General features: G+C 37.3%; 2 protein-coding genes across 3 annotated transcripts; one reads left to right on the top strand and one right to left on the bottom strand.

The window, feature by feature from the left end:
• Positions 1–1874: 1874 nt before the first annotated feature.
• Positions 1875–10098, bottom strand: LOC114409538 (ABC transporter B family member 26, chloroplastic-like). 2 transcript variants are annotated; one of them, XM_028373033.1, is made up of 18 exons: positions 9471–10098; positions 9231–9358; positions 8692–8734; positions 8433–8477; positions 8213–8335; positions 8025–8128; positions 7599–7653; positions 7454–7524; positions 7257–7359; positions 6864–7074; positions 6076–6149; positions 5454–5510; positions 5288–5362; positions 3703–3777; positions 3347–3628; positions 3177–3238; positions 3030–3090; positions 1875–2413 (listed from the first exon to the last, which is right to left on the bottom strand). In XM_028373033.1, the coding sequence occupies exons 1-18, from the start codon at positions 9924–9926 to the stop codon at positions 2333–2335; spliced, it is 2106 nt and encodes a 701-aa protein (XP_028228834.1). In that variant the 5' UTR covers positions 9927–10098; the 3' UTR covers positions 1875–2332. The 2 variants fall into 2 exon arrangements, with proteins under 2 accessions (XP_028228834.1, XP_028228840.1); XM_028373039.1 differs by having other exon boundaries at positions 9220–9358; positions 9471–9965.
• A 2979-nt stretch (positions 10099–13077) lies between these two features.
• LOC114409563 (60S ribosomal protein L27a-3-like) lies at positions 13078–13983 on the top strand. The gene has a single exon (XM_028373060.1). It carries the CDS (start codon positions 13295–13297, stop codon positions 13739–13741), a length of 447 nt encoding a protein of 148 aa, XP_028228861.1. The 5' UTR covers positions 13078–13294; the 3' UTR covers positions 13742–13983.
• The last annotated feature ends 2066 nt before the right edge of the window (positions 13984–16049 follow it).

The following is a 16049-nucleotide window of genomic DNA, read 5'->3' on the forward strand; positions in this document are numbered from 1 at the left end:
GGACAAAACAGCTTGTCTCTTGTACATATCTCATTTTGAATTTTGAAGCTGTAGACTATTGTATTGCTTCTTCAAAGCAGCACGTACATTACTACACACATAGCTGACAAAAAAAAAACACTAGTGCACACATACTCCTAAGTCCCCTTATTTCAGGGTGAACCTGATCAGTGAGTTTTGAGGCACCAAGCCAAGATAATTCAAAAGAAAAAATATGGAATCACTTTTATTAGCTGCAACTGGAAGGAAAATAACAGTACCTACACCAGAGGATCTGTTGCTGAGTTTGCAGCTGCCTCAGTTCTATGCTATTAGACCTATGTAGATGACATCAATACGCAATTTTTTTTCTGAGGACCTAAAAAAGTCTCCTCTAGCATAATCCTTTCTCAAGTCTGCCAAAGATCCAATGTATAAATTAACAACATTAAAAAATGGTAAGCCTGAATAATACCTTACCATAATATTACTAAGAGTTGTAACTTGTAAGAGAAAAACCATAACAAATACTATCATAGAGAGAGCTCTTGCACAGTGACAAGGCTGGGTTGCCATCCCAAACCCCTATATGATCTTCCCTTTGGAAGAGGTGGCAAAAAAGGCTTCTTCACTTTTATTCCTTTTCTTCTTGAATATCTTGATGACTTATCCTTGCCTACATAAAAGTCCTTTGCAGAGCAATGAACTTCTACATCTTCTCCACCTTGACACACATCCTTCTCTGCATTCACTTTCTCTTTCCCTAGAATGTTTGGCTCTTTAACTTCACCATTCTCATGAATTTTGCATTCACTGGGAGTAGGAGATAGAGTTATCTTTGTGTTAATCATCTCATTTGGGACACTGAGTTTGTCATTCTCTTTTGGTTTGTGTCCACTAAGATGGCATTCACTAATGATGTTTACCTCCGATGTTACCACCCCATTATGTTCTTTGGTTTTGCATTGCTGAGGATGCTTACGCTTCAGTTTCTCCACATCTGTACACGAGATTACGACATACTTGTGACCAAGCAGCAAATGCTCTTCAGGCCTTAGCACTGCCTGATGAGGAGCCATGAAGACTTGTGCTCTTGCAACACACATACCGGGATACTTCGCCGTCAACTTGGATGCCGGAAATGCATGGTGATACACCTCTTGTTGTCCACCCTGATGAACTACCCTCACATATAACTCCTTTGATCTCAAGCCAAAGTCAGAAGGTGTCATGGTTCCTCTCACTTTGCTCTTTCTTCTTGGATTTTTATCCACTAGGCCTAACGAGTGAACAACACGCTTCAGCATAGCGTGCAACTACTGAAAGTTGTGTAATCCAAATGTTTCATCCTCGCCACAAGGTTGGCAAGGAATGAATGAGCATGAGAAAGTGAAATACTGCTTAAACTTTATATACTATAGGTGGTTTTTGTTTCTTATGGCCGGCTGTGTAAAACTTGATATCTTCACCCCATAAGAGTGATGAAAACGAGGCTTTACACGTTCGAAATTAACTCCATCGCTTGTGCCTTGTGCACATTCTTGTATTAGGAACTTACTACCATAAACTTGGCTACTTTGACATTTTCTCATGACATAGGTCCAAGGAAACAAGCACCATTTGAAAATAAATATCCTACAAGGTAAGATAATGCCAAGTTTGATGAAATTACAAGACGTAGCTCCATTTCTAAATTCTACTGTTTCTCCCCGCAAAAGACAGGAACATTATATGGATGTACTGAACCCACAATAATGAGAAAATTGAGAATATATACTTATTTATATGCTTAAATAATTTTTATATATTTATTGACAATTGATGTGCAGGTGATTGTATATATAGCTTAATTTGGTACCAATCAACAAATAAATCACTTTCCATCACCAAGTTCCTTATTTGAAAACTCAATTTATATTAATAGACTTTAACATGAGTATAAAGTGCCATCAAACATGGGCAGGAGGTATTCTTCAACGAGAATGTCTTCCAAGAGCTAAATATTTAAATTACATGTATAAAATGAACAGTCTATACGGTCACTGGGACTACAGTATGACAGTACATCTGATGCTTATCAGCATCTTGACTGTGAATATTGAATACCCCTAACGACCTAGTTACATGCTTTTGCATCTGCTTTAGAACCTGTAGGGTGAAATCTTTCTGAAGCCGCTATGCATTTTAAACCAAAACTTCTGCAGCTTCCTTCTTTGCTGAGAACTTCACCAATTTTCTTGTATAACACTATAAATACATTGGTCAGCAACAAGAAAAAAAAATTGCTGCCTCACTTTACAGCCTTTAAAAAGAAGCCAGAGGAAAAATAGAATATCTGCTACAGAAACCCAAATCATGCCATGGCATCAGCCTGTTTTCTGGTTAACCGTGCATACAAACCATCTTTTAAGAGAAGTTCCCTGTGACTTCCCATCTGCATGGACAGAAGGTAATGAAAATTGTTTTTCTGATTAGGGCAGAGAAAGGATATGAAAATATAATAAGCATAGCTTTTCATTCAAACACAAAATCCAAACAGTTTCAATAATGCTTGGGATGTTAAAGAAGCCTTATTCTACCCGTAAGTTCAGTGAGGGCAACTTGACGCGAGTCTTATCTACCCATTATCGAACAAACGGATAAAAATATAAGGATGATTCAGTGCACGAGGTTCCCACCAAGTGGGTCTAGGAAGGGTACTCTTATCCCTGTAAGAAGAAAGACTGTTTCCAGGTTTTGAATCCGTGACCTCTAGGTCACAAGGCTACAACCTTACCGATGCACCAAGGCATAGCCTAAACCAAATGAAAATATGGCAACTATTACTGTCTTCATGGTCCTATCCTATGCTATATCCATCATGATCCAGCAGAGGAGTTTGAGGAGTCAAATTCATTAACACAAAACATGTATAACCTTCTAAACCCAACTTTTCATGTGAGTTTTACACTGTTAAAAACAGGCTGATGAAAATATTAAGGATAAGTTTCAAAAAGGAAGATTGACATGAATATTTTAGGGCATTCAAAATGAATCAACAGTTTACCAACCTCAACAATTTCCCCACCATCCATCACCACAATCCTGTCAGCTGCTTGTATGGTAGAAAGCCTGTAAGGAAGGTCATACACTTCAAAACTAATAGTTGGAATAACACTTAATTTCAGTTAATTGATACTCAAAAGCAAAATTATCACCTATGTGCAATGACTATGACACTTCTGGTTGCAGAATCACTTCTAACAGATCGAAGAACACCCTACATATTTTGGAAACAGAAGCATCAATATCTTTGCAATCTTTTTCACACTTTAATATTTAGCGTGTCTAATTGCCATCTGGCTTTCTGTTAGTTTCAGAGGCACACCTTAACATTATGCTCACTTTCAGCATCTAGTGCACTAGTGGCTTCATCAAGGATCAATATTTTTGGGTCCCTAAGAAGGGCCCTAGCAATAGCAATTCGCTGCTTTTGTCCTCCACTTAACAGATCATCATCAACAAGTGTTTCATAACCATTGGGAAGTGCTGAGATAAAATTGTGGGCATAGGCCTGCTTTGCAGCCCATTCAATATCCTTCTGCTTTACATCTTGGGTGCATCCATATCTGATGTTTGAACTAATATCCATCCGGAAGAGTTTCGGTTCCTGTACAAACAAAAATTGGGTAAGAGGAGCTATATATATTCACTGAATTTTGTCTATGTTGGTGACTTAAGAACCTGGCCCACAAATCCAATTCTCTCTCTCCACCACATGATGTCCAAGTCTTTAAGAGGGATATCATCTATCAAAATCTGCAACAAAATTTGGTGTCATGATAATATTCAAGTAACATAATATCTGCTCTAAGAATACTACCAGGCAGCATAACTGGCAATAGGTACTACATATCTAATTTCGTGAAAGAAACCTCTAATCAATGGCCAAGGCTAGGGTGGACCACTTTGATAAGTGGTCCTCTGTGGACCATTAATTTAAACCATTAGATTAATCTTATATGATAGGTCATGATACACTAGATCATTTCCCACTCATTTTCTTTCTGACCACGGTTCTTTGCCGCTGGAGGGATTTTCAACTGTGGTGTTCATTTTTTTTTAACCCTCCCTCTCCTCCTTCCTCTCTGGTTGCCACTGCTCCAACCTCACTGCCCCTCCACCTCCTGCAACAGCCGCCTCAGGAGAACTTCGCCACCATCATCCGGCCACCAAACAGCCTGATCCTGCGCCCAGGTTCCTCCTCCATCATTGCCACCACGTCAACATCTCCAACAACCTCACCATAAAATCGGAACCCAAAGTCAAACCCACAGTCAGGCACAATGCATGTCATCAATAATCTGCAAATAAACCCATAGTTTTGCTTTTACTCCCAACCAGATCCAAATCCAGATCACGTGCACCACGTCTTCTGCTCCATGAATGCAAGGTGGATATGTTGGGGCTCGACACAGGACAAAAGAGACCTCAACGGACAACGCGAGGAGTTGGAACGAAGGTTGACGAGGGGAAGAGAGAGGGATTCCGATCTCACAATATTGGTCTTCCTTAGAGTTGCTAGTCGATGAGGTTGTTGGTGTCGGAGTGGAGGTGATGAGGAAAGGAAGAAAAAAGACATTGCCGTCGGAAATCTCCTTCGGCGATGGCAACGGCGGTTGTCAGAGAGGTTGCTAGTGGAGTTGGGGATCTAGTGTGGAAGGACCTATACTAATAAAGCTAACCTAATGGTTAAAAATCTTGGTCCATTTTGGACCACTTATGATACTAGTCCACCGAAACAATGGCCCTAATCAAATCTGCAGTTGGGAAAAAGGACGACTCAAACTTTATTATGTTCACATTATTGGAATGGAAAATTAAAGTTTAATCTACCAAAGTTATTTTGGGGTGAAAGCAATACAATCAAGTAAAACTGTAAGAGAAATGTGATAACTTGCTATTAAGAAATCTAGAATCTGGATTCAAAACCCATGATATCCTTAACCCATTCTTAGAAAGCAGAAAACAAAAAACCATTTGCTCTCTTTGAACTTCTTGTTCCAACTCTAGAGGTTAATCCAATTATGTCATGTGAATTATCTAATTGAAGAGAATATGGTCATTTTACTAAGGTAGAAAGATAAATTCATTTTACCCACTTGAATAGATGTAGCAAAAACAAAATACTCCCTACCCCCCTCCAATAAAAAATAATAAAAATATCAGTATCTTTTTTTTCATTTCCATAGCCTTTTCTTGTAAATCCAATATTTTTTAAACCAACCATCCGAGTCCACTCTATTTTAATGAGACAAGCTAACTCTACCTGACCATTTGTAGGCTCATAGAGACGGAGCAAAAGATTCACCAATGTGCTTTTTCCGCTACCACTAAGTCCAACCTATGCCACAAATGAAAGGAAAAAACAGATTAATCTCTTACCCATAGTGCAGGGAAGGAATGAATTGAAGAGATGAGAAGCCGTTTCTTACTATTGCAACCACCTCTCCAGGATGGACAACAAAGTTCACATGTTGCACTACAGATGCCTGTTACAATAGCTGACATCATTGAAGCCAGTATAACTGACAAATAACAATGATAATCTCAATACCATGTAGATGCACAATCAAATTGAATATACTGGTTAAAATGCCTTGCAAAGAGGGAAGAGCTGCAGAGCTCAGAAGTCAGGATCAAAATATCCACAATACTGACTTGAAAAATTGCATTGATGATACATACATGCACAAGGTGTGTATTTAGTGAGGAAGAATACTGATACATTATGATCCCCCAGAAAAAAAAAATAGAAAACGGAAATTTCAGTTTGATGTAAAAAATCCCATCAGCATTAAATTATATAATGAACATGCATTTTCCTAAAGTGCATGTAAGATGCTATACAAATTCACTGCATATCTCCCCACACAACTTACACTACTAAAAAGAGAACAATGTGTGCACCCACTATTTTTTAGGGGATTAACTTTTTTATTCCTAATTTCTTATTATTGCAGCATTCATCCTTCACTGACTGAGGAACAAAAACTGTATCAAATATACAAGCTTCAACTCAAAGACAAAGTGAAGGTGTTAGAAATAGAGGTCTACCATTGGCCTTGAAGGATAGTGAAAAGATACATTTAGAAACTCAATACACCCTGTTAACCTCTGCAACTTTACCCCTGCAACAAAGTTACACTCAAACTTCAATATAGTAAAATTAAAACAACGGCAAAAAGTCATGCAGGAATTCATCATGTTTCCCATGAGGTTTTCTTTTCTCTTATTTATTAACACAGTAGGTAGAGGAATGAGAATAGATGCAGATACTGGAGTTGCATACTATAGGGGCACCTAGCTCTAGCTAATAAGTACTACTATTATCACAAAAATAATAATAAATTGAGAGCTGCACATGGCATAACTGCAGGAGTCAGCTTCAACTGACAACCCAGTCTGTTCACTACAGGTGTCACTAGTTTTTTTTTTCTTTAAAAATAAAATTCCAATATTGCTTGTAACAACCAGTATCAAGTATCGTAGAAAGTATCTAAAGTTTTAAAACACTTATAGTTACTATCAGTGTGAGCAATCCTAGTGGGATAAGATAAGACTTTGTTGTTGTATCAGTGTGAGCAACCTTATTCCTTACAAGCAAATAAGTAATAAACTACAGAGTTTATTTAATGCATAGTTTAAGAAAATTATAATTATCCCACATAATTCTTGGGGAAGTATCCATGCTCAATCTACTGGTAGAATAAGAATTGAACATGCAGGGAACATGCAGTCTCGAGATAGGTGATGACTTGACAAAATAAAAAGAAGCACAAAAAGGACTAAACTAATATGAAGGTGTTTATTCATATGAAATATTTGAGAAGAAAAATGCTTGCCTCTTTCTATGAATTGGCTGCTAGGTAAGAGATCCATTAAGTGGAATACTTTTTCGCTAGCCCCAACTGATTGCATCAAATTGGATATATTGTCTCCCACCCACCAGGTAGAATAAATTAACCATTCACTGTATAATATAAACTTGGTAAGTTTCTCAGCTGTGATATGACCCGCTAGAATAGACATTCCTCCAAATAGCACAGCGATAACCTATGAGATTTAATGTTTCAATAAAAACACAAGTCAATATTAAAGGTTTAATTAATAAAAACTGAAATCCTAGCAGACTTTCTTCCAAGAGTAAAATTATAGGCTTAAAGGAGAAAAAAAAACGGAAATAAATAAATTAATAAAAACTGATAAATACGTGATTTTAGAAACCCTTAGCTAACCTGAGTTGAATGATAAAGAATGTTAAAGCTAAAATTCCAAACTCCATATGCAGCACTTTGTCGCAAGCTTATGTCAGCTAATTTCTCCAGCCACCACTTATACCTGTAGATACAAATGGACAAGATGCATGTGAAGACAGCAAAATAACAGGAATGAAAATATAATAAATATGACATAATTGTAATAGCATCATCACCTTCCATGTTCTTCTTCTTCTGTTCCATAAACTCGCACAGTTCTAATAAGAGAGAACGTCTCTTGGGCTACCTATGAGAAAATTGTCATCACAATGGCATTTAGGAAATATAAAATGAATTAAAGTATAAGGCATCTTATTCTACATCATTTGCAGAAGCAGTGACTTCTTGGATCAACCTTGCTGCCTTTTTCTGGTACCTATGCAGAAATATATGACCAAATCAATACCAGTGATATAAAGGAGACAAACAAGGAATGAGGTAGAAGCCTAGAAGGGAACACAAGCATCAAAATTTCTTTTTTACAACAACTACAAAGCCTTATCCTACTAGGTAAGGATAAGGCAGAGATTCCTTTAGCTTTTACGGAGTGACATATTATATAGAAATGACAATTATTTAGAGTCAACTAATTGAATTAATTAAGAACAAGCTGACATGATGGGCATTGATGCATATTATGGCTGATATTTTCACCATCAGACATGCTGCCTCAACTAGTTGATTGCAAGCACTAGAAAAATGATGTTTTAAAAGGATGAACTTGAAGAAAATCAACCAAGAGCTTACCTTCCATAACGTAACATAACTGCTGCTAATATGGAGCATACCACCAATGTAGATAAACCAAGTGGCCAAGATAAAATCAACAAGTAGATTAATGAACCTCCCCCCTAACAAGATGAGAAAACCCAATTAAAGCCTCCAACATGTGAGATGAGTTTTACTAGAATTACATCTATCATAACTAAATCAACCTGAAGAACGTTGCGCATTATCAAATTAAGATCATTTCCAATAACTCTTGACACTTGTTGGCAATCCGCTCCAAGCCTACTTGTCAAATCACCTACTGTTTCATTGTCAAAAAACGATATATCCTACAATAAGGGCACTGCAGAATGAGTTAAATCATACACCAAACAAAGGAAATAAATGAATGCAGCAAGAGAGGTCAGTTATTAAGTGCAACCAAACCTGCAGAAGAAGAGATGAGTATAGTGTTTCTCTCATTCTCTTAACCTGCACATATTTCCAAAGTTTGAAAAGTCATATACACCAAAGAGTTGAAGAAAACACAAACTCAAAGCACAGGAATGGGGAGGCTGCAAAATGGTCATTGCTCAAGTACTTAGTCTTAATTTGATAAACTATAGCTCTTATTCCATTACACTCAAGTGTATTTTACACGAACCATAGAAATCCCCATCCCCAAATATCAGACAAAGAAACTCACCAGAATCATGTTTGCGATGCCAAAAAAGCAACCTCGTATCCCACTGAAGCACAAGAAAATGCTTGTTAAGAATGGTCACACCCCACCGGCAACATAAAAAGTTTCAAATGAAACAAAACTATGAGCATCATTAATCATTCAAAAAATAGTTCAACTTTTATCTACTTAACAACAGTATGATTGGAAACCCATTGAGAAATAAGAAATCACACAACAAGCCACGTGTTTGGAAGGTATAACTATTTAGCTCCTTAACAAACAAACGTGACAAAACACATCTTAGTATATGGAACCAAACACGCTACAAGAAGTAAAACCTCAGCTTTACGATCAATCTCAATAAACAGATGTCCTCACTCCTCAGAATCTTATAAAGCAAAACACATAGAAAGATAATGCTTTTTGGATTAACGAGCAAATCCATTACGTTTTTTCATAGAAGGTTCTTTCAGCAACAGCAATTAAGAACCAAAAGAAGAAGAAAAAATCACATCAGTATCAGCAATTAGAAGGGAGATTAGACCATACAAGGTTTTGACCTGCATATTCCCGAAGCCACGCACAACAGAACCAACAACCGCACATTCCGGTGAAAAACAGCAAGGTCCGCACTCTGTGCTGAGAAGATGGATGCTGTCAAGAAATGCGGTATCGAAATCTCCGAAACCTGAAAGTGAAACCCACATAACAAAAGCTCACAACTTTGACCCCCACCTTCGAGAAACACAAAATGGGCAAAAAAAAAAAAAAAAGAAAGAAAGAAAGAAAAGGGAACGCACTGCAGCAACAATGAGAGCAGAGAATGCAGCGAAGATGACCCATCTGTCACGCGCGACAAGGTCCCACATTTTCCCGAGCGCGCGCCACACGGTCACCGGCTGCGCCACCACCTGAACGTCGACGTCGCCGGAGAACTCCCACCACCGTCCGCCGGGAAGAATCGACGGTAAAAACCCGACCCATTTCCGAATCCGGTCGAGAAGCCCGGAAGCACTATAGACTTGTTGTTCTCCGGAAGCTTCTGGGTTGTTCGGGACAGAGATTCCGTTGATGGAGGCGCACTTGGGAGGAGGAGGAGGGGATGCTAGAATGCGGCGGCGGGAAGTGAAGAGAACGATTCGCGTTGCGGCGAGAGTGAAGCGCTTCTGGGAGGGTGTGATTAGAGGCGCGCGTGCGTTTCTAAGAGGGGTTAGAGGAAAAGAAGATGGTGGGGTGCGTGAGAGAAGAAGAGGCATGGTGGTGAAGGAAGAGGAAGATGAGGTTCGGATAATGCTAAGAGCTTGAGAGGAGGAGTGTGATGATGTTTAGCGGAGAAGGAAGAACAGAGAATCGCAAGGTTGCGCTTGCTTCAGCTTCTGACTTGGTGGTGTTTAGTTTACCACAAACAACACATGTCATCAAACGACGCCGTTTTCGATCTTCATAAAAAAGACCCATTGCAGATTTCTACACGACATTATCGGTTTTGACTGTAGACGTGAAGCACTTGTAAAATGAAGAGTTCTTAATCTACTAACAATTGAGTGTTAACTGTTAAAGAGGCTCCCTTTAAAATGATATATTTTAGTGTAGATTTGTTTTATAAAAAAGTTTATAATTTTTTGAAGAAAATTTATGTAAATAACTTTCTTTTTATCATTATGATATGATATATTAGTACAAATTACAAAGTATCCATAAAAATAGTTTAATTTTATTTCTTCATTATAAAAGTAACTTGTATATAAGCGCTTGTATAATATTATAAACTTCAATTGAGTTGCATATTTATATAAGGGTTTACATAAATGAAGGGAAAAGAATTAAAAAAAAAACTAAAAATAAACATTATTAGTAATTGAAAATATATTTAAACCAAATTATTCATCATGAAATTCCAGTTTGAATTACTGATTATTAATAAGAAAATGCAAGCAATTTGTTTATTAATGTTGTCATGAAAATGTTAAATAATTTAACCAACAATAATTAATACAAGTGATTGTCTTTTACATCTTTTATACAAGTGATTCGGGATATCAATTTTAATTGATGTTTTTGATGTGAAATAGATTATGTTAAGTAAAAAAAATATATATTTTATATGTTGTTATAATTTCTTGATAAAAATTAATTATTATTTCCAGCATAACAAGCTATTATTTATTCACCTATTAACTAATTATCTATGCAATGTTCAAACCCATATTAAAACTAGAACTAGAATTCGTTAATATCACTGCTCGTTTGTGTAATATACTGCTGATAATATTTGACAATCAAAATAGGGCATTGACAGCGTTTGCCTCGTACACGGATTAATAATCCGGGATTAGTATCCATAATGGCAATAATTCAGCAGTGTGTGATGTGAAGTGTCTACAAAAATGTGTTGATTAGTTTCATTATATTAACTTCTAGCGAGTGGAGTTTTTTCAAGGGACAAAACTACTTGCAAGCAACATACTGAAAGCAGAGATGAAGAAGAGGCGTGCAAACTTATAACACTTAGTGGAGTTGCCCTCCAAGGCTCCTTAAACACCATTCAAATAGTTTACGTTACTCCCAAACAAGTCACAAGTTTCCACTTTGGGGCCCTTTCTCAAGTCCCGAAGAAGTTCTTGCCTCACTGGGTTGCAATTGGGCCAGTTCCAAACACCTACTCATTGGCGGCAATTACTCAAAGCACATCATTTTTTTTGGCTTGGTGTACCCTCAAAAATTTGTAAAGTCTTCATCTTACCCTTTTCATCTCACTCGCTCTCTTCATCTCTCCATCTTCCTCTTCACCACAGTGGCACTTGTGCAGATCCTCTCGACTGGAATGGTGGCGGCTTCGATCAAACCACAATGATGATTTTCAAGGAGCATTATGGTTGCTTAAACACAAATTGGTATCTATTACATATTGAGCAATTCATAATAAAAAAATACATTATGGATTGAATAATCCGTAATACAAATATATTATGAAATGCCCAATCTAAAACTATATTGTGGAGGTGACGGGTTTATATTCTCTTTCTTTTATTTGATGAAGTAGAGCGAGCTTATATGCTTTTCATTTAGGGGACTTTTGGTACAAGGATTTTTGTTTCTCATTAAGGGAATGGTTTTTCGCAAAAGAAGTAAGAATCTCTATCCACCTTTGATTTGATGATAATTGTATCATCCTTGCCTTTCCACCTTTGACTTTGTAAAGACAAATATCATACGAAGGGGAGGGGTTGAATTGTGATTTATTACAAAAGATTAATTCTTTTCCAGAAAACAAGATTTTTTGTTCGTATAGACAACTTTGTAAGAAAGACAATTTTTTTATCACAAGAAAACTTCAAATGATGAGGAAAAATGAATTTTTAGAAATGCAGATTATCTTATACCTTTTGAAACGCAATTCAAATTCAACTTCAATTAATCAAATAGAAAGGGAGAAATAATAGATAGACACAAAGATTTTATATTGATTCATCTCTACCACGGAGATTAATTTAGTTTTTAGTAAACTACCAAGTTCTACTAATTTTTTCACAAGTTACAAGTATTATGTCATAACCACTTTTGGCTCTTACAAATCAAACTTTATCCCAAGTTTGATCAACATCCAGTATTCTTTCTTCTATCAAGCCATTAGACGAAATTTATGATGAAAGATGACTCAAAGACTAACACTCAATTGTCTTACAAACGCATAAATTATCTAAGCACATAACCTTTTTCTCTCAAGATGTTCAAGGTGTTTTGAGAGTTTTATAATTTTATAAGAAAATATTCAGAAAGACTTGTTGAAGAAGAAGAGTAAGAGAAAATTATGTGTAGAAGATAAACTCTATCAATTTTAAAAAACTTATGGTTTATATAAGCCTTCGACTTTAGAGATATGTTGTCTCATGACGAGTAGGTGTTGCTTTTATCTTTCGTCTAATAAAGAAAGGAGGTCGTTGGGTGCATTTAATGCATGTCTTTTCTTCATAGAGAGAGTTCTACCTTTAAAGCTTGTGTGTACAAAAGATTGATCACATCTTTGTGTGAGAGCAAGTCCTGTATAGCAAAAGTTCGTATTTCTAATGGTATATCATATCTTGACTTCATTTATTTTTCATAAATTTCGATAGATCTTAAGAAAATATTTTTATAGACAGAATTTCAGACATAGAATAATAAATGAAGTATTAAATATTATACACAATATCAAATTTTGATGTTATCTACCTATCGTTTGAAAATATCATACGCACATCATGTAACATATTCTCTTTATATTTGTTTACATCTAATTAAAATAATTATGGATCTTAAGCGGTCTTTTAGGCACAAACGTCTTTGGACTCAATAGACTCTCTATCAAAGTACCACAAACAAAGTTGCACGCTGATCTGGTGGAAGGAGGTGGCAACGCAACAGGGAGGGAAGGTGGTGGGAGAGAGGAGGAAGAAGGTTAAAAAGAATATTAGAGAATTAGGAGGTGTACCAAGCAAGAAATGGGGTGAGTTAAGTACTTTTCTTCATTGGCCCATATGCAGTAAGACGAGGCCCAGTAGCCCATAGCCACGAACAACTAACTCCAAACCCTAACTCAATAAATTCCCCCAATCCCCAAACCCTAATCCTGCCGCAAGCAGAGATGACAACCCGATTTAAGAAGAACCGCAAGAAGCGCGGCCACGTCAGCGCCGGCCACGGCCGTATTGGAAAGCACCGCAAGCACCCCGGCGGCCGGGGAAATGCCGGCGGCATGCACCACCACAGGATCCTCTTCGACAAGTACCACCCGGGGTTCTTCGGGAAGGTAGGGATGAGGTACTTTCATAAGCTCCGCAACAAATTCTACTCCCCCATCGTCAACATCGACAAGCTATGGTCTCTGATACCCCAAGACGCGAAGGACAAAGCCCTAAAATCGAAGGACACTGCCCCTCTAATCGACGTCACTCAGCACGGGTACTTCAAGGTTCTCGGAAAAGGTGTGCTGCCCCAAAACCAGCCCATTGTTGTGAAGGCCAAGCTTATTTCGAAGATCGCGGAGAAGAAGATCAAGGAAGCCGGTGGTGCTGTTCTTCTTACGGCTTAGGTTAATTTTTTTTTCCCATACATTCGAGGTTGTTGTTTTTGTTTTGTGTGTTTTGTTTCGGATGACTTTTTTATATTACATATTGCAAGTAATACATTGTGTTTTTTTATTGTTTCGTTGTTGTCGGATTTAGGTTAATTAAAAGGTTTATGCGAACAATTCTGCGCTAATGTCCTAAAAACCTTGTTGTGATAGGAAATTTATTGGAATAATTGAAACGAAATTTGGGAGGATTATAATTATGGGCTATATTTTGTTGCGAGTTTTGTCGATTACACTAACTACTGTGTTCCACGAACATAACAACGAGTGATGGAATGACCTGCAATCTTGTGGTGCTGTGTCTGAATTTGTATTGGAAGAAGGTTTTAGACTGGTCTCAGTTGAATTCTCGCGATGCTGTGATATATGGATTAATTTTGCAGGTGGCAGAATGTAGTTTTGGCAATGATGTGATACTCATTAGTTTTTCCCAGTTGCAGGTTGTGTTTTTTGCAATTATGGGTTTCTAACTCAGATTTGAATTCGAGAACTTTGATCAAACTGTAATAACCTTGTGCTAATTGATGAACGCCTTCGTTTGTTATTTCTCTTATTATTTCCATCGCAAAAAATCTCCTTGTTTCGTACTTTGGCTTTTCAAAACAAACTCAAAATCCCCGAGGGAAAACAGTAGTCCCTCAACTAAGCTAGAAGAACAAAATCTGGAGGAAATTCAAAAATCTTAAAGGAACATTTGACTTGATTTGCCTTTTTAAGCACATGTAACCATTTAACTTGTCTATCTTCAAGGAAAACATGTTCTTCAATGTGAGAAACCAGGGACGTGTTGTTATGCAGAGGAGGACATCCTCCTTAAAAAAAAATTATAGCAGGAGAATCTGACTCAATCTATGTTTTGGACTTCTGTAGCATTTTGGAAGCATGCAATATAATAGCCACAATATTGGTGGGATTTGATTGTTTAGTTTTGAAAATGGATTCATTATGGGCATGTCAGATAGCAGCTACAGTGATCCCAAAAATAATGCTCCATGTACGCTGTTGCCGAGTGTTAGAAAGGAGATTAAACTTAAACCATGAGAGGAAGGGTCCATTCAAATCAAAAGGAGTGTTGAATTCGAAAGCCAACTTGTTCCATATGGCTTTAGCAAATAAACAGTCCTTAAAAACAATGTTTGTTCAATTACTCTTTTACCAACAAATGCAATATAAGTGTTTGGAATGTTTGTTGAAATACTCTTTTACCAACGAAGTGTTTGGTTCTGCAATAATGATATCTTCCAACATACCAAAACAAGTTGTCACCCCACCAGTAATGGGAGATGTAATGTAAGTATGGATACAGAGAATAATTTTTTATCTGTTTGATAATCATATAAACGAAATTCCACTTCCGCAGGACACCAAAGGTGGGAAATGAGGTGCCTTGAACATCTAAGGTCATTTGTTAGGAGGAGATCATTCCTAACAATTTTCCAAAGACTGATCTTACATCTTTCGGGCCCCGGCCAGCTCCAAATAAGATGATACATAGAGTCCCTTTGTCTCCATTTACGGGCACATATGGATTCATAGGCAGATTTTGAGAGAAAAAACTCCATTTGTGAGTTTCCAAAGTCAGGGCCATTAGAAGGTGAGGGAGGCACCATGGCACTAATTCTATTTACAATTTGGTTCGGAGTGCGGTTAGGAATAGCTTGGAGATTCCAATGCCCAAAACCATCCGGTAAAGTCAGCAACCCAAGAGTTAATATTAGGATCCTTAGGGGATCCACTGATTTTTCAAAAATAGGACAAATGCTTGCATATACCCTTCAGAAGTTCAAGCCACTTTTACATTCTCTAACATAAGGATTTGTGTCATGCCCACATTTATATTTACTAAAGGCAATCTGCACCCAAGGTTGATCGTTCCTCGTACATAATTCTCCCCAGCTTTAATCATATAAGAGGAATTCATTTCTCTACTCATCTTCAACCCCCAAAAGCCCTGGAAATTTTAGGTTGGCAAATTCGCCCCAAGCTACAGTGCGGAATTTTTTCTGTCATTGGTATCACCCCAAATAAGTTGTCTGCAATTTTTATCAAGAGCTTCGCAAATACTAGTACGAATCCAAATAGATTGCATGATGCATGAGGGAAGAGCTTGAAGGATAGCTAGTCAACCGACCCATTATAGAGAGGTTTCTAACTTGCCAAGAATATAGTCTAACAAAAACTAACAATTAACATTTGTTAATAAAAAAATACATTTTGAAAAGTTACTCTATCCACTCTTTTATGAAGTAAAGGTGCTCCAAGATCC

This window comes from Glycine soja, chromosome 1 (assembly GCF_004193775.1).
Source record: "Glycine soja cultivar W05 chromosome 1, ASM419377v2, whole genome shotgun sequence".
Lineage (NCBI taxonomy): Eukaryota > Viridiplantae > Streptophyta > Magnoliopsida > Fabales > Fabaceae > Glycine > Glycine soja.

Coding starts and splice junctions, on each gene's coding strand:
- LOC114409538 (XM_028373033.1), bottom strand. CDS start 9,926: ATGCCTCTTCTTCTCTCACGCACCCCACCATCTTCTTTTCCTCTAACC. Junction 3,629..3,702: donor GAATTGGATTTGTGGGCCAG/GTTCTTAAGTCA, acceptor TTGTTTGTACAG/GAACCGAAACTCTTCCGGAT. Junction 3,239..3,346: donor AAAGTGAGCATAATGTTAAG/GTGTGCCTCTGA, acceptor CAAAATATGTAG/GGTGTTCTTCGATCTGTTAG.
- LOC114409563 (XM_028373060.1), top strand. CDS start 13,295: ATGACAACCCGATTTAAGAAGAACCGCAAGAAGCGCGGCCACGTCAGC.